Source organism: Rhinichthys klamathensis, unplaced genomic scaffold, assembly GCF_029890125.1.
Source record: "Rhinichthys klamathensis goyatoka isolate OS25496 unplaced genomic scaffold, OSU_Roscu_1.1 h1tg000191l_1, whole genome shotgun sequence".
NCBI classification, from domain to species: Eukaryota; Metazoa; Chordata; class Actinopteri; order Cypriniformes; family Leuciscidae; genus Rhinichthys; species Rhinichthys klamathensis.
Window position 1 is genome coordinate 1,628,909 of NW_026606717.1, and position 19,591 is coordinate 1,648,499.

Below are 19,591 nucleotides of genomic sequence, written 5' to 3' on the forward strand. Positions count from 1 at the left end.
CATGTTTTTACTGTTTATATTGGAAACTGGGAAAGATGCAGGTCTGGCAGCATATTTGTAAACTTGTGCAATATATATTATTTTAGTACTTTAAGTTTAAGTAGGGATATGTTGGTTATGTACATGTTGAAAGGTTATATTATTGAGGGGTCACCGGGGTGAGTAAAGAAATGTTATGAATACATCTGATATACTCATTCTGTTTAGTATGCTCAAGTCCAAAGTTGGTTTACTGTAGTTTATCTCCCACAGGGCAGAAGTCTTCAGGATCCACAATGCAGAACACACATGACTTTACAAGACAAAACAACATGTTGACAATTACAAATATTTTCTCTAGCAATGTTGCACAGGTGAAACATTCTAGAAGTAGTGCAAAATAAACTGTAAAAATAGAAAAGGCAGTATGTATTGTATATGTATTGTAAGCAACCATGTGTGACTTTGCTTTGTAACAGCATTACACATAAACATTAAATATGAAAGTCTTATACATTTAATAACTCGTGCACTGTTATTCCTGGGCTGCACTATTTTGAGATTGAGGTAGTGCCTAAAATCCTACCGTGCTGCCTATCTAGAGAGCATTTTTGCCCATCAGCTGATATTTCGAAACCGAAAATGCTGTCTATGTAGGTCTCTGTCTCTCACTTTTGCAACTAGCTCTTTGTTTCACGCATGCGCGGTGACTCCTTCTTTTCTCAGCATCATGGCGGCTCCCGTAGACCTCGAGTTGAAGAAGGTAAACGGTGGTTTACAGGTTTATTCACAGAAACTAAACGGGTTTATTACTTGGTCATGATAAAATAGCGAATAAAGGTATTTTTTAAACCAAGGTAGACCAGAATTTTGGAATGGAACTGTAAAAACAATGTGAAATGGCAATATGTAACCTCGGTGCACAAGAAGCCTTTTAATTTTTGTATTTATTTTTTACTTTTGGTATAAAGTCAAAATATCGTTTTACACGTTTAGCAACTAATGTAAACCCTTTGTAAATTAATATGTATACATACATAAAATTGTGTAAGAGGCTTATCAAAATATGTCTGTCATTTTCTTAAAAAATTTTTTGTATTTTGACTGTTGCAGGTTGTTTCTATCTACGTTATATTAAGTCTATGGTTACCATTGTAAACCTTTAGCAAAAGTAGACATTCTAGTCTAAAGTTTATGTTATTTCTGCACTTTCATTCATAGTATGTAGTATCAACCCTCTCCTGGGTTCCTGTGTAATAACTCTCATTCACATAGAAATATACATGTTTTAACATGTGTTTGAGGGCATGAGACACGTTAATTATATTGCAGCAGATCTCTTTCAATCTAAACTCCAACCCTCTCATCTGTATGCCACAGGCCTTTGTAGAGTTGCAGGCTAAAATGATTGACACCCAGCAGAAGGTGAAGCTGGCAGACCTGCAGGTCGAACAGCTGAGCCGCATGAAGAAGCACGCCAACCTCACGCATGCAGAGATCACGTCACTCCCTGACACCACTCACATGTTTGAGGGAGCAGGACGCATGTATGTACATTTCTGTTGGTGTAAATTCTGTGCCTGAATGAGACCTTTTTTGTTGATTATTTTGACCTCCTCCTCACTTTTTCCAGGTTCATTTTACAGTCAAAAGTTGAGATCACCAAACAGCTTTTGGAAAAGCAGAAGACGGCAGATGAAAAGATCAAGGAGCTTGAGGTAAGTTAGGAGCACAAAAACATATAAAGCATCTCTCAGACAGTTAGCCTACACACTGTCAAGCACCTCAAAACTGTGTTAGTTACACCTGGTATTAACATCCATCTCTCACAGGTGGCCTATGATAAATAAATACAGGTGTAAATAAGGTCCAAAGCGTTTTGAAATGCAGTCACTAAAGCCACATTTTAGAGGTGTGGCATGTGACACAATGCATTTGTAGTGTAAATGCTAATATGTAATTGCCTACTCATCTGTCTATCAACCATTGATAAAACAACATAGGTTTTCAAATTTGCTGTTAATGTATTATTACTTGAAAAAATTGGTAGAATTTCATAGATATAGAGTTTAAACAGAACAATTTCAGAATGAAAAATGCATGAACGCCCTCTCAAGTCGTATTTACCACTGGGAAGCTCGAGGTTCATTTTGATACCCAACTTCCCAAGTTGTCCGGAGAACGATTGGTGCTGTGACTGGTATTATTTACTTTTTTTTTCCAGAACAGCTACATCCCCTTGTCTTGTCGTTAAAGTAGCGCATATTTATGAATATGGTCATCTAAAGCATATTGTATGTTTTATACACAGCAAAAATAGCCTGTATTTAACTGAAATTCCAGAATTGTCAGCAAGCTCACTATCTAGATAGTGCGGTAAGTGTTTATATGGTTGTCAATAAATGGTACGCTAAATATAATTTTGGCTTTAATAAGATTTTCCCAATAAATAGGCAAGAATAAACCTGGTGTCCTCCATGATACCTGTTCTTTCAGACAAGAAAGCACTTGAATGTGACAGCCTCGTAATCACAACGAAATTTCAGATAGCACGTGAAGGCAGCATAAATTGATCAAAAGTGACAGTAAAGACATTTATAATCTTACAAAAGATTTCTATTAAAAAATCTATCATGGTTTCTACAAAAATATTTAGCAGCACAACAAGATTTTACCATTGATAATAAGAAATGTTTCTTGAGCAGCAAATCAGCATATTAGAATGATTTCTGAAGAATCATGTGACACTGATAACTGGAGTAATGGTTTAAAATGTAATATTATTTCACAATGTTACTGTTTTATATATTTGATCAAATAAATGCAGCCTTGGTGAGCATAAGAGACTTCTTTCAAAAACATTAAAAAAATCACACAAACCCCAATTTTTGAGCAGTAATGAACATTGATACAGTGACTTTTACAAATGGATGCACTCATGAAATGAAAGACTCTCCCCATGAAGAAATCCAATCACAAGCATTCACAGGAAATGCTTTTGAAGTGCATGTGGTGTAAGTGGTTGACCACTTCTGATCGAATCACCCGAGACGGATGTTAATACCAGGTGTAAACAGCCTAGTATCTTGTATTTGTAGTGTGATTTTTACCTTTTCTGAATTTCAAAAAGACAGTATCAGAAAGCAATTAGATTGTTGAATAAATTTTTATCAAGGTTCTATTACAAAGATGGTTAATACCATTAGAGGAAACTAGGTTTAGAGATATAAAATGTCTATGTAATTAAAAGGCAATTGCCACATTTAAAGAAGTAATAAAATGTTGAAATAATGGAATGCTAATGAATGAATAAGAAAATATTTTTACGCAAAGAGAACTTCTATGATTTATCTGTGTAGCTTTAAGTGTTTACACAGCGGGCGTTACTGTAGCATGCTCAGAAACTGAAATGCTTGTGTGGTTATATGTTTCCCCCTTAAATGCTTCTCCCCCAGTTTTGCAAGTACAATCAGAATTTCACACTCGTTGTTTGTGGGTGGAAGGCTTGTTTTAGCACCTTGGTGCAACCGGGGGGGGAGGGGGAGGTGGGGGGGGTGGGTGTATGTGTGGTAAAAATGATGGGCATACATAACAGCGTTCCCATCACTATTGTAAAAACCACATGAGCTACATGGCCCTCATGATATACTTATCTTCTCACAAACATTCACATGCTGCATGTCACATTATTAGAGCCGTCATCCTTATGCCTCCCTTTTTCCCTTTTGCTTTATTTGACGTGAAGTCTTTTATTTGTGAATAATGTACTGCCAACCCCCCATATTTGTTTTTGTAAATTACCTAAATGTTTTGTGAAATTCGTAGTCCACTGACAATTATTATAGTCAATGAGAAAGTTGCACTGGAACTTTGTAGGTGGTCGGGAAACAATTCTGTGAAAGAGCTGATGTGTTCATTCTTGATTTGACTTACCAAGACCTCATTATAAGGAAATTGTGATGACAAATGTCATCGTCGTCATCATCTACGTGTGGGACTGTATGAAAATGACTGCAATTGATTCAGTGTTGCATCATGTTTTCCTTTTGTGGGGTGTTGAATCGTAGATTGTCACAGGTTTTCTGAGATCACCAGCCTTTTAAAGTAGCAGCTCGTTGGTTCGAAATTTTCATAAATAATACTCTAGGAAAATTTTTAAGTGAACTGTTCTTTGAAAGAGCTGTATTATTTTATTATTTCTGAAATATACTTATTACTATAATATACATATATATATATATACACTACCGTTCAAAAGTTTGGGGTCGGTACGATTTTAAATACTTTAAAAAGAATTCTCTTCTGCTAACCATGGCTGCGCTTATTTGATTAAAAATACAACAAAAATCAGTTATAGTATTAAATATTATTCCAGTGTAAATCAGCTGTTTTCTGTGTGAATATATAGTAAAGTGTAATTTATTCCTGTGATCAAAGTTGAATTTTCCGCATCACCAGTGTCAGTGTCTTCAGTGTCAAATGATCCTTCACAAATCAGTATAATATGAGGATTTGATGCTGAAATAAATGAAGAAACATTTATTATTATTATCAATGTTGAAACAGTTGTTGGTCTGTCAGTTGTACAGTTTTTTTTTTTTTTTTTTTTGGATTCTTTGATGAATAGGAAGTTCAAAAGAACAGCATTTGTTTGAAATAGAATCTTTTGTAACATTGTAAATGTCTTTACTGTCCTTGATAAATAAAAGTATTGATTTCTTTCCTCCAAAAAATAAAAATAAAATTCTCACTGACCCCAAACTTTTGAACGGTAGTGTATATTCTTATAAATGTTAGTTATAACCCTATTACAGTTACTTTTTCTAAAATATAATTTCTTGTGTACACTACTGTGTAAAAGTTTGGGGTCTGTAAGATTTTTTTTATATTTAATTAACACTTTTATTCAGCAAAGATGTATTCAATTGATCAAAAGAGACAGGAAAGACATTTATAATGTAACAGCAGATTTTTATTTCAAATAAATTAATTTTCTTAAATTCTTTTCTCCTAAAACAATTTTTTTCCACAAAAATTAAGCAACACAACTGCTTTCAACATTGATAAAAATAAGAAATGTTTCTTGAGCAGCAAATCAGCATATTAGAATGATTTCTGATGGATCATGATTTCACAGTGAAGACTGAAGTAACGGTGCTGAATGCTGAAAATGTACAGGAATAAATTACATTTTAAAATATATTTAAATCGAAAACATATTAAATTGTAAACATATTTAACAATATTGCAGTTTTACTGTATTTTTGATCAAATAAATGCAGTCTTGGTGAGCATGAGAGACTGTTACTGACACCAAACTTTTGAATAGTGGTGCAAGTTTGACACTCAACCATTTACAAAAATACATATTATACGTAAGAGATAATCCATGGCTAGCTGTGCATTAAACAATGTTAATGCACGATGTGGAGGCAAAGAAACCACCTGATGCGAAGCAGTTAAAATGACGGTTATTTTTGTCAGTCATGGCTCGTCAGATCTTGCATATCTGCCCACTTTAAATCATCTTTGCTAAGAAATATAATGTATCGATTCAGTAGTGAATCTATTTTATCAATAAAAGTGGGCAGATCTTGCATATCTGCCCACTTTAAATCATCTTTGCTAAGAAATATAATGTATCGATTCAGTAGTGAATCTATTTTATCAATAAAAGTCACCGGACAGCACTGATAAGTTTGTGTGCTCCTAAATGTTTCTCTGTGTGCGTAGCGCTATCTCCGATTTCTGTGTGCGGATTTGTGCTTCAATGAAAGCAGTGAAATAATATAGGACTGTGATTAAAATGACTGGAACTACCTGTGCATTAAACGGTTTTATTGCCCACCATCAGAATCAACTATTCAAACAGACCATGGTATAATGAAAATTAATGCACTCTTTTCTCTTTTGGATGGTTTAACGCCAACCTGCTCACTATTCAGACAACCTGTTTTGTTAAATGGAAATATGTGCATGACTTTCAGTTTGTAGCATTTTCATAACATAGAATATAATAGTAAAACTTTAAAGTCCCCCTGTAGTCAATAATTTGATCCCTTAAAACTCATCTTTGATCACCATAATTACATATTTAAACGTTTTTTCCTTGAATTTTTTTTTCTTCATGCCTTACAATAGCTTGAATGTAACTCTACACCATTGCCTCATTCAGTATACGCGGTTTTATGCCTCCACGCACTCACACCAGCTCAGAGATCCACTCGTTGACGATCACCCGTTGACTTGATTGGTTACAAGGTAGTTTGTGACGTAAGAAACACCTGCGATTTCACAGGTGTCTTTGGTTCACCGCAGTTAAGGAGAAAATACTCAGCAACGGTTTTGACTTATGAATTTGCACATGGTTTGTCTTAAAGCATATTAAAAACACAACATAGACAAATAAACACTTGATTTTCACCACAGGGGGACTTTAAATAATGAGCTGAAGAATGCATCTCATATGCTTTAAACAGCACAAGCGTTCAGTAAGCACCCTATATGGCAGCTGGTTACAAACAAATTTCCTCTGTGACCTCGGCCAGTTTTCAAATGTGCCTTATCATACTAAAATATTTTTTGCTACTGTAAGTGACAACTCCAATCCATAATGAAATTTACACCCACCAGAGTTGCTTGGCACTGCAGCTACATGTCATACCTCATGAAACAGATTTTGAACTTGCATGAACAATTGTGTTCAGACAAAGTTCACATATTTCACCGATGTCATCGTTCATGACAAGAGTGAAAAGCCAGCTGTTCAGGTGTTTTCCTGAACTTCAGGTGCGAATGTGACTACCTGTGGCCTCATGGGAGGTCCTGTTTCTGACACAACAGGCTCCTATTTCAAACAGATTTCAGATCAGTGCAGTTATTTTTAACTACATGGCATCAGGGGAAAGTAGCAGGCTTTTACTAGCAACGTCCCTTTATCATTTTTTCCATTTTATTTTTCTTACTCAAGATATGACCCCCGTCAGGCGGGAAGTTTTAATAAACCAGCACAGCCTGTCATCGAGGTGTCAAACAATGAGACGTCCTTCTATGGATTTTTGCATGAGGGAAAGATATTTTAAAACTGTGCAAGTTTGGAAAAGTTCATGAGAAGAATGGGAGGAAGTGTATTTCCGTATGATGGGAATTTAAAGTCATGTTCTAAAAATACTGTTTACTTTATCTCACAATGCACAATGTTGGTTTAGAGATGCTTTATGGATGATCCATATGTCTTATCAGACTGAATAAACTGATTAAATCATTCCATGAGCGTGTGAATTACTGAAAACGTCTCTCATGTTTCAGTATTATCTCACCTCATGTCAACTCTGATGTAATTTCTCCATTATACCTACCTTTGTGGCAAATCATCTGCATGCGTCATATTTTCAGCAGAATGTGAGATATCAGTGCAGATGAATTTCATCTTGATATGAGTGTATAAATAAAGAGATGAAGGAAACCACAGTGACCTGTGATGCAGTGAAACACAGGCACATATGCGAGACATTTTGGCCCTGTTTACACCTTGCATTAAGAAGCGGTTTGACCGGATTGCTTTCCTTGTGTAAACGCTCATGTGGTCGAATGTGTTCGAACAGCCACAAAAGATTGCCTACTCTCCACCTACTGACCTATCGCATAAAAATTATGGGAAGGTCTCTAGCCAGACGGATTTAAACTGTCGACTGAAGACCCAAGTTTGGTTTGAAGACGAAAAACCTACCTAGCACAATGTTCTCTCACCATTTCTAACATGCACTCACTGCGTTCGGCACAGTCTGTCAGAGCACAAATGAAAGCTGCTGCTCTCCGTTTGCTTTCCGTCGTTTCCATTCGTGTTCATGTGTAAATTGCCCGAGCTTATTGCGTCCGTCAGATCGAAAGATCTGGAAAAAACCCATACATTTATCCGCCCATAGACCCTCCCCTCAAAGAAATCAGGACAGAAGTGGTTGAAAGAGGACAAAAGAGACAGATTAAAACACCTGGTTTAAACGGGTTTGTGTCTGCCTCGTCTATTTGTGATCTGATCAAACAAAACGCATCTTAATACCAGGTGTAAACGCTTTGTAGATCAGGTAGACTAGTTCACCTTTCGTCTGGGTCTGATGTGTCATGCAGTCGTTTCTTCATCTCTTTCCAGATCTGAGTCTGTGTTGACAATATAGATCAACACATTTTTGATGAAGTCATGACCTTGTGCAAGTATTTACCCTTTGGCTATAAACATTGTCTAGCATCTTTTTACGTATAAGGAGTATAAGAAACTAAATCGCCTTTTCTTTCTTTCTTTCTTTTTTTTCTTTTCTCTTGATAATTTGAGCCACGGTTCCTGGTAATAGACATTGGCATATTTAATTTCATTTTGTAGCTCAGTTTCCACAAAAATATTAAGCAGCACAACTGTTTTCAACATTGATATTAATAAGACATGTTTCTTGATCAGCAAATCAGCATATTAGAATGATTTCTGAAGGATCATGTGACACTGAAGACTGGAGTAATGATGCTGAAAATTCAGCTTTGTATCACAGTGCAGTCTTGGTGAGCATAATATGCTTCTTTCAAAAACTGATCCCAAATGTTTGAATGATAATGTATAAACTTTAGCTGCTTCTGAATTTGTGTATTGTCAGAATAAGTACTGCATTTGATAAAGAACTTCTCTACCGTTTACAATTACTTTTGCCATATGAAATTCATTGCAAGTAGGCATATTTGTCTCATATCTCAGGGTTTGTGTCATATATATATATATATATATATATATAATTTCATATAATATTAATCAAACAATAACTGGTGAAATTTAGCCTATTTGCCTGTAATAAAATGTGCTTTGCTTTGAGTGGCACTTCGTATATTTGACGTCAAAGTGATGTGGAAAATGTATTTCCCTGATCAATTTGCATAGTTTGAATAATGTATTTACTACCCAGAGTTTACTACTCTAGATCCCAACTTTGCATATGCAAAACCGTTACTTTGCACGTTTATTTTGCAGGAACTCGTCATTGAAAAGGTAAATGAGTTGAAAGGAAATATACCTGAAGTGTAAATGAGGGCTGTGAGATCATAGGCGTTCACTCATATAAAGTGTTTCTGAGCTTTGTGTGTATTCTGGCCCGGAGTGTGTGTTCTGCACCGTGTCTGGGCCTGTCTGTCTTTGGCTTCGGTGCACTGGGCAGTTTGGGTGTAATTCCAGGCTCGGTCGTGACATCATTGTGAATAAATGCAGGGCTGGTGAACGAGGCCCAGGGTTTCCCTCAACAGGCAGAGGGTGTGTGAGAGCGCAACATGTGATGCAGCCCAACCCCAGTGGAAGAAATATCTCGCAAAAAACGACTACAGATTTGTTTTTATTCCACTGTGACCATCACGTATCTCATAGTGGCCTGGGGCTAGATTCACTAAACATTCTTAAGATTAAAGCTATTTTTGACTGCTATTTTCTTTTTATTTGATATATATTACTTAAGAATACATGTATGAGATGTTCATGTATGAACATTCCCGAAAACTTTTCTTAATACAAAATGCAAGAAGAATTTAAATTCCTGAATTAATGTTCTCGAAAATCATAGAAATTAGCTCATACAGTTAGGATAACTCATACAGTTAGGATAACCTTGCAAAAGTTGCACTTAGGAACATTCTTACAAACTTTAGAATTTATCTTAAAGGAAAATTCTGTCATTATACTCACCCACATGTTGTTTCAAACACATAAAACTGGTTAATCTTCAAAATACAAATTAAGATAGTTTTAATAGAGAGGTTTCTGCTTCTCCATTGATAGTCCAGGTAATCAAAAATCAAAAGTCGTCGTAAAATTAATCCGAATGAATGGGGCGGTTTAATCCAAGTCTTGTGAAGACATATGGTTGCATCCTGTGATGAACTGATTTAGGCTTTTATTTACATCTAAAAAAAATTATGCCCGCATGCAACACATCACATTTGGTAAAGACATACCGGTAAGCTGAAACGCTTGTGCGTGATGCTCGAGATTCAAGTTTGTTCTAGCATATGATACACAGGCGTTGCACACATGAGCTTCTGTGTTTAGTTTAGCATAAGTTATGTGCTGTATGTTTGTTTATTAGTGAATAAAAGCCTAAATTAAATCTGTTTGTCATATAAATCAAACTTCCTTCATAAAAAGATTTTTGTGAATCGGGCAGCACAGGACAAACATATTTACTGCTTATCTAAAAGTCATAATCATTTGTTGTTTTTTTTAAGACACCAATTTAATGATGGTGATTGTTAGCGTTTGCAAGGCAACCCCTGAGTCACACAAATGATTTAGAAGCCTCCTTGCTTTTTTAACGCCTGTGTACAGTCAAAACACATAGCTGTCATTTCCCGCCTAGTACATACTGGAACCGCATTTAGATCTCAAGGGGCAAATGAACTCATGGCTCCTTTGGCCTCCGTATTCACACAGCCTGGATACGAGGCAATACGTTACGAGGTAACATGATGTCGTCAGCATCAGAGCAGCGCCTTGGCCCACTCTCCACCCTCGTGATCCCCATACATGACTGATGACTCCTGCGGTGACAATAACCCCACTGCTGGTTCCGTTATGAGGTCATAATTGGCCCATGATGCAGATGGGCTTCGTGCCCGTGGCGGGGGGTGAAGCATGTCTATAGTGAAGCATGTGAGAGAAACCTGTTGACATGACTGTTATGGATCTGTCAGCTCCCTGCCAACCTCCCTCCCTGTCAGTCTTAGCGGGGTATTGTTTGCAGCATTTGCAGTGAAAGATGGGAGAAGCATGTTATTAATACTCCAGTGGCAGCAGGAGGGAGATGCTGCAGAATTAGTTGCATGGTTTGGGTGTCAGTGCATGGGGTCAAATGTCCTTACATGGCGCTTTCATGCCCACATCTCCTTTGAGACGCTTGATAGATCTCCTCACACCCGCCGCTCTGTACCTCATTTGACTTTGCACTCTTGATCTCTGCAGTGGCACAGAATTATGCTTTCATTTAAGACTGCCCATCAAATTCAAAGAATTTGGAGGAGAAAATAATTGACAGTATTAAGATAATATATAAAATGTGAGATGAAATGGTGAGTAAAACAAATTCTAAAATAACACTTTCCAACAGTTTCACAGCGTCTTTTTAGTTGCCCTACCAGAATTTGGACTGGATTTACCATAAGAGAAAGATTTATTTTTATATATTTTGCTTGGTAGAAATATTTGTCATTCAATGTTAAAATTTAATTTTTTTTCTACGCAAAAATACAAATGTTTGGAGTCTGTAAAATATATGAATGTTTTGAAAGAAATATTTTATCCTCACCAAGGCTGCATTTATTTATTAAAAAATTTTGTGAAATATTTCTACGATTTAAAATTACTTTTTTCTACATTAAATATTTTAAATATGTAATTTATTCCAATGATCAAAGCTGAATTTTCAGCATCATTACTCCAGTCTTCAGTGTCACATGATCCTTCAGAAATCATTCTAATATGATGATTTGCTGCTAAAAAAAAACGTTGAACAGTTGTGCTGCTGAATAGTTTTGTAAAAAAGTGATGCCTTTTTTTCAGGATTCTTTCATCAATAGAACAGCATTTACTTAAAATATATATTTTTTGCTGTCACTTTTGGCCAATTCAATGTATCGTTGTTGAATAAAGGTATTCGTTTCTTTCACGAAAAAAGGGCCCCCCAACTTTTAAATGATGCTGTTACAAAGAAAATCGGCAACATCTGGAAATTATACAGATAATGTAAATAAAATATTGTTTAAAGATCGATTTGTAGTTTTCAACAATTCTTATTGATGATTGCTAGACTATCACAAGCTCAGTTTGACAAAACCTCATAGAGTATATGTCTGCTTGATTAACTAACATTATATAACATCAGGTCAACTGCCCCAAAACTCTACATGGCCGGATATTGGGAGATATTAGTTGCTTGTTGATAGTGTGAGGTTATTGATGTTCCATAAGCCTGTAACCTGGAAACTGTGTAAACATCCAATTAAACATGAATTTATATTGGACTATAAAAACCCAAAGCAGAGAGGGGACTTTGGCTTGTAATATAAAATGTCCACCACACTGCCGCCACTGAAATGTATGGATTCCTCACCCCTTTAATGTTCCCGAAGATGTTACTGTAATAATTATATAGATGATACAATCGAAGCTACCGTTTTTCTTTTGCAGGATTTAATGCAAGACACCTCAGGTGAATAGGGTAAAAATAACTAATAGATATCACCATAATTCCCCAGTTTATTGATTACATTAAGAATCGCAAAATAAATTGTATAAAAGATTTCTTAAATGATTAAATATGCACTAATTCGCATACATTTCCAGAATAGAAATTTCTTTTTTTGACCTATTAGTCTCAAATGTTTTTAAAGAAAGGATTTTTATGTCTCTTTTTGTCACCCCATAAACCAGAAAATACTAGATAATAGAATAAAATGTATAAAATCATCCAGATGACAAACCCCTCTGTAAAAACCTTCAGAATATAGATAAATTTGGTATACTAAAGTCGAGATTTCTGGCCCAGTGCAGAAGAAAAAAACTCATTTAAAGATGCCGTATGTACTAGGGGTGTAATGATTCACTCATTTCCTTGATGTATCCATTTACAAAACCTGATGATGCATATGCATCGATCCTGAAACATGGATTTTTGAATTGTGAATAATTAGTTTCAGTCAATAATCTATTTAATGGAATGAATTGCAATTCGATAGCGATTCAATGCTTTCAAGTTTATAAGCATTCAATTATTACACTCGCAAATTAATGGAGACGCTGCGGCGTGGTTCGCAACCACAGATCTCCCTTTCAGATACGCGCTGCACTCTTTACTGCCTTTCACTGGATTGCGCTCGCGCTCCGTTGTGAGCCGTTTTAGAGCAGCCCGTGTTTGATCTCTCCTCAGAACTGCCACTGCTAACAGATTAACAAATGATAGCTCTCTCACAATAGTGCTATAGTCTTTAGTCAAACCATTGATAAAGTCATGGAAATAGAAACAATCCTGTAACATGAAGCTGTACTTGTAACTGGAGTATGAAGATACATTTCCATAGCTCTGAGCCTCAGACTGATTTAAAACTACGCTTATTCAAGGATGCGCATTAATTGCATGGATGAAGGTAAACCGATGTAAGTGTTTAAAATGGGATGGCAGGGACAGGACGATAACCGTTGCAAAGTAGCCCTACCTGCGTCACATTATACATAAACAGAGAAGTAGCTCCGGCTACAAAGACGCATGAAACTAACACGAGCTAACATCTAACAATGGACAATGTTTTTTTTTTTGCAATCTTTGTCCAAGGAAAATTCACTGTGTAATTCGACTATGCGTCGGCCCCAAAGCTGTCCTCGAGCAGATCGGGAGGTTTTAGGGTGTGTTCACACTTGTAGTTCTCTTGGTTCTTTTGGTCTGGACAAAAAAAGAAAATAATTCAATTCAATTCAAATGTATCTGTATAGTGCTTTTCACAATACATATTGTTTCAAAGCAGCTTTACAGAAAGTGCATTTCAACGTTTAGTCCTGGTTCGCATGGCATACAAAACAATGCTGTTCTGGGCTAATCAAAAATTGAATCAAAAGCATATTAATCGTGAATCAAATCGATTTGCTGTCTACCCCAAGATTCACAGCCATAAATGTACTGTAATTTGATATCTACAGACACAAACAGATTAAGTGTATATATAATAAACACTTAAAAGTGTATTTTGTAGGGCTGCCCTCGACTAAAGATTTTTCTAGTCGTCTAGTAGTCGATCATTTAAGCGATTAGTCGTCTAATCGTGTATATTAATATGAGCCTTTGATTACCTATACATAATACATAGCCTAATCAGTTCTCAAGTGCCACAGCGCACCGGCAAAAGTAATGATTATGAATGTGTCTTGAACACCAAGTAGATGGTCTAAACATTTAAATAATTTATTGATAATGTTTTATGTGTTTTCAGCTGCATAGATTAAGTTGACGTTGCTGACTTGTCATCTCTGCAGTAGTGGATTACATAATCTGAGAATATTTGTTATTTTTTGGTCGACTAAGCCTCTTCCAGCCTCTTCCTAACACATTAGGAGAAGCCAAGTAGGCCAAAATCTCAAAATTGAAGTGTGCATGAAATTTTTTGCTTGTAGTGTCTTCCCTTTAAACAAATATTGCAGGTGCGGTGCAGCTACAGTTCCTCTTTCAATGGCACTTTTAAGAATACATCTTTTGTTTCTGCAAGACAAACATCTCTGCGACTCAAAACCAGTTTGTGTTTTCTCTTCAGAATGAATACTTTCACCCAGAGGCATCTTCCACCCTCTTTTCTCTAGAATTACATATCTCTAAAGCAACATTCCTTTGGCAATTGTTTATGTTTGATTTTGCTAAAGTGGAATGCTGGCACATGAAAATCTGCAGCTGTTCTTTGCCGCTCATCCGTTCTGTCGGCCTTTGCGGCAGGTCATCGCTTTTCAGAAGCGTCACCTCTGCCTTTTGTGGCGGTGCCGGCAACAACAAAGGGCTCTTTTACAGCAGTGTCTGCGCAGACTATCTGCCCTGTCATCTGTGTTCTGACAGAAGTCACTATGGGCGGCCCTCACTCCCATGAGAAGATCCATTCAGGCCCCAACAATGAAGGCTTCTGCTGTCCGATTCATACAGAACCGCAGAAGAGAGAGCTACAAGACCTCTCTTTGTGCCTTCTTCCGCATTGTTCTGGGAAGGTCAGTCTTCTGAGGTATCATTATCCGCATGGAGAGTAGTGTTTCCATAACACAGCATGTTTGGGCAATGGGGAGTCCCCCATTAGCTGTTGGGTTCATACCTTTGATGATAACCAGTTTAGTGCAGAATTTGGTGCATTGATCTTATAGGATTGTGTTATTTTGAGTGACTTTTTAGTATTATAATGTTGTATTATGGTCCTGATATGACCTTTGATTTAGAGAACCAAAACTGAAATGTTTTTTTTTTTCTGTGTTCTGTGAAATTGCACCTTAAAAAAACCCACTGGCAGGCAACTGTGGTTGGCAGAAATTCACTGTAAAAATTGATGACAACGTTACAGGTATTACGTGATGGCTTATTTTTCAACTTATTACAGTATGTTTCATTAAATGATATTATGTTAATATACCATTATATAATCTACTTAAACTTCCCAAATCTTCATTGTACCTTAGAATACTAATAACCACCTTAATAATAGAGGTGGTAAAACCGAAAGCCACATGATGATTAATCCCAAATTCATCCTAAGTGGCCTGTCCATGAAACATGATCAATACTCGTGTATAGACGGTTCACAGGGTCATACTCACAAAGACAAAATACCATCAGGGTAACGCATGACATCGAAATTATGTAAGAAAACGTTACTAATTCGTAGTAAGATAAAACAAAACAATTTATTTGAAAATATGTGATGTTTCAACCGGGGCCTTTTGGGAATGCAACTTTATTTTTCTCTCTATAAGTTATATATTAATTTTTATTTGCAAAAAACATCAATTTGATAGTATTTTACAGTAAATGAATGTGATGTTAAACCATTTGTCGCCATATATTGTATGTTACAGTAACTTACAGTTAACCAAATAACAGATTTTTACCCTAGCATTTTTTACAGAATTTTTCTGTAAAAATTACCAACATTTTGTAGAGTCTGGCTGTCTTTGACAGATTCATCAAAGAAATCAGCATTTAAATGGTGCTATTTCAGAGCTTAGTGGAGATGTCCAAAAGTGAGCAAGACACACACATACATATAGCAAACAGGGCATTCATGTAGTCAAAAGATTGATTGTTTCGCACTCAGCTCAGCAGAGCTGTGTAGGAGGCAAGCGCCACTGAGTTGGGATCATTTCTGTTCCTGCACACACTTAACGGCTAGTTTCAGCTTCCCAAACACGGATGTAGTAGTAAATGCAAAATTACTACACCGAACAGGGAACAGGATTCCCCCTTTAGTTTTTCAGCTTGTGCTCCTGTGCTCTTTTTAGGTATACCTGCCCCACCCAAAATGAGATAAATCCGTAAATAAACCACTGGAATACATTTTGAATCTTCTTCAGTACAGCCGGCTCTGAACAGTGAGCTCATTCAATGAAGGATGTGTCAGACTGATTCAAACCAGTAACTTCTAAGTGTGTGAGTCTTTTTGAATAATTTATTAAAAGAACCGAGTCATTTGCTTGGGAATCAGACTGCACAGGCCACACTTCTTGTGTTTTTGAATGCAGACTTATGAAAACGTGTTTCCTTGCCATAACTTTGCAGTACACATTCAGTTCGGACTGAAAGCTCACAACTCGAATAAAACATAAACACTAATGTTCAAAAGTTTGGGGTCACTTTTTGGGGGAAAGAAATAAGCAAGCAATGATGCAAAAATTGCACCAAATCAATATGTATTAGAATTTCTGATGGACCATGTGACCCTGAAGACTAGATTGACGCTGAAAATTCAGCTTTGACATAACAAAAAATATATATATATTTTAAAATTTTAAATAGTAATGAATCATTTAAAAAAAAAAATAGTAGTAATGTTTCGCAATGTTACTGTATTTTTTATCTAATAAATACAGCCTTGGTGATCCCTAAGACACTTCTTTCACCCCAAACTTTTCAATAGTATTGTATATATATATTCCATTCTAAGTGTAATACTTTAAAAATTACATTTGTCGGTGCAAACTTAGGGTTAAGTGATGAGTGGTACATTTGATAGAAAAAAAAAATTGCATTTAACCCAGAATAATCATGTTTCTGTACATGCATTCTGGGTGTTCTGATGGTGGTGTCATTCCTTGGTAATGGATGAAAAAATATATATATTTAAGGGGAGCCAAACAAGTCATCAGTGTGTTGTACCACTCGCAGTCCAACTCTATCCGATCGATGGAGGGGGTAATGCAATATTCTGCACACCCCTGTTGGCCATTGTTTTCCCTCCTGTGTCATTTTCTGCCCTCTTAAATATTTTCATGACCTTTCTTCTGCCTTTCCTAGCACTGCAACCTATAAATAAGTGGCTTTTCTGTAGATGTGCATAATGGGGAGGTATGGGTGAGCTGATATCAATTGTTGTCATACCTCTTATCATGCTTGCTCAGGGAATATTTTCCTCACTATGGCATGCAGACTTATCACAAAACAGATGCCATGGTGTGAACACCCCATTATCAAACCTCACTCTCTCATGAAAAACAAGCAAGCATTTTGGTTACCTGTATCATCGGTATCTACATAGGCACATACAAAAATACGCAAGCAGCTTTGTACGCAAACAAGCCGGATTATATTCCAAAAATAAATATTCCACCACTTCAATGACCAATTGACTCATGCATTTATAGGACAGAGTTTGGATATTTGTCTCATTCCGCATTCTTTGTTTTTGCATATTTGTGACACATTTGGCGTAGTTTGAATGGAAAGTCTGTTTGCGGGAATAAAACCGTAACCGAATACCTCTGTTTTAATGCAATAGTCAACACATGAGCCCGTTACTAGGAAAACAAGACAATGCATTCAAAACTCAGTGAACAACACGTTATTTAAAAGCAGAAATAGGTAGTTTGCTCTTTTTTTGTGCTAAGCCACCAAAAGTTTAATGGGATAGTTCACCCAAAAATGAAAAATTATCAGACTCACCTTCATGTTGTTCCAAACCTATAAGATTTTTGTTAATCTTTGAAACACAATTGAAGGTATTTTTAATGAAACTTGGGAGATGTCTGTCCATCCATTGAAAGACCATTCCACACCAAAACCGCTTCAAAAAGTTGATAAAGTTGTCCATATGATATGCAGATTTTGGATTGGCTTCAGTTGGTCATGCAGATTTACTGTGTTAACCAAAAGACTTTCAAAGCAAGCAGCTTTGTGTTGGTTAACTTTGCAAATCCACTTAAACAACTTGAACCAGTTGCGAAATCTGCTTGGGGAAATATTTCGCCCTCACACAGAATTCCAGTTTGCGTGAATTCCTATTGAAATGACTGGATTTTGTCATCTAAAATTTGCTGAACAGTAAGTCTGACCGCACCTTAAAGCCTACTTTTACAGTCTTTATGAACGTTTTTGAAGCATTTTGGTGGAAAAGACTTTCAATGGAAGGACAGAAATCCCTAATGTTGCATTAAAAATGTCATAATTTATGTTTCGATGAACGCACGTCATACAGGTTGAGTAAATGATGACAGAATGGACATTTTTGAGTGAACTATCCCTTTAAAGTTATTGACATCTCATTCGGTTTTTGAGGATGTAGCTGCATTAGGCTATTCATACGTCACTGAGGGGGGGATGGAGGAAGGGTGGGATTCCCAGACAGTAGTGAGCTAATGTGCAGTAATGCTTGGTTACAGATGTAAACATGTAAAGATGTCAGCCCACAAGCCTCGTTTCGACCTACAACCACATACAATTAAAATACAGCACACTTTCGGTTCTTTTTTAACCACTCGCAGACCGTGAAATCGGGATATAAGGTAAAAACATGGATTGTTAATGTTATATGTGTCGCACAACATTGTGTTAGGTCTCATTTATTGTGTTTATGAGATTGTGCCACATCGCCTTGGGCAAAGGTTTTCTGTGTGTGTGTGTGCGCCTTCAGTCTATGGTGTGCGCATTTGACTCACTTATTTTGCAACACATTCCCGGAAGACTTCAGGTAGAGGCCTGTTACTCTACAGTATCTCGGCCACTAACCAGGTGTTGGCCTGTGATGACACATCCTGGCACACATTGCGTAATACATTCACACTTTCTCTAGCATGCAACACCTTTAACAGAATCTCACTAGTCTATTCTGATTTTTGTATTTAGAGACAGTGAGAAACCTTTAACCTTATTTATTCTGAGCAATCAAAGTTAAAGTCGGGTTACAACGCCTTTGAACGTGATCCAAAAAACGATCATCTTATCTTATCTTAAAGAATTTAACAGCTCTGTCATGCAGTTTGGGGAGTAAATGGGTGTGTTCAGAAAAGGAAAAACCTTCTGATGTTTCCGAATATAAAGTTACAGCGAGCTTAATTTAGTCTTCTCTTCTCTGTTTTCTCCACAGCAAAAGAAGACATACCTGGAGCGCAGCGTTAAAGACGCGGAGGACAACATCAGAGAGATGCTGATGTCCAGAAGGGCCCAGTAAAACACGCTCACACTCACTCACGCATCACCTTTGTACACCGTGCCCTTAGTTTGAACATGCTTGTGCATGTATTGGAGAATACTCGTGACAGTCATTTGTTAGCTGAACACAGGAAGTTTATTTAGGTTAATAGTTAAAAATGAATGTACTGTTGACTGTCTGTCTAAAACTGACTCGTGTGACTTCTGACACCTGAGTATTTAAGTTATTGATTGTTTTCTTTGACAGTTGTTAATGGGGTTTTTTCTATGGTTTTGTAATAATGCAAAACATTTTTTTTTTATGTAAGCAGGTGTTAACGTGGTAATAAAGGTGTTTAAAGACAGCGAATTCTGTGTGTGTGTCATAGAGGGCGCAGACAGTCATTTAGATATGATCTGAATGATGATGTGGTACTTTGATTGCTGTGTGTTTT

General features: G+C 36.6%; 1 protein-coding gene across 1 annotated transcript; it reads left to right on the top strand.

Annotated features, from left to right (window-relative positions):
• Window positions 1–671: 671 nt before the first annotated feature.
• On the top strand, window positions 672–19,194 carry pfdn1 (prefoldin subunit 1). The gene is made up of 4 exons (XM_056262034.1): window positions 672–742; window positions 1,360–1,526; window positions 1,613–1,697; window positions 19,093–19,194. Exons 1-4 carry the CDS (start codon window positions 710–712, stop codon window positions 19,174–19,176), a joined length of 369 nt encoding a protein of 122 aa, XP_056118009.1. The 5' UTR covers window positions 672–709; the 3' UTR covers window positions 19,177–19,194.
• Window positions 19,195–19,591: the final 397 nt, after the last annotated feature.

Bases quoted from the DNA above. Each gene is read 5' to 3' on its own strand.
- pfdn1 (XM_056262034.1), top strand. From the start codon at position 710: ATGGCGGCTCCCGTAGACCTCGAGTTGAAGAAG. The intron at 1,527-1,612 runs GTATGTACATTT...CACTTTTTCCAG, and splicing joins TTTGAGGGAGCAGGACGCAT to GTTCATTTTACAGTCAAAAG. The intron at 1,698-19,092 runs GTAAGTTAGGAG...TTTTCTCCACAG, and splicing joins AAAAGATCAAGGAGCTTGAG to CAAAAGAAGACATACCTGGA.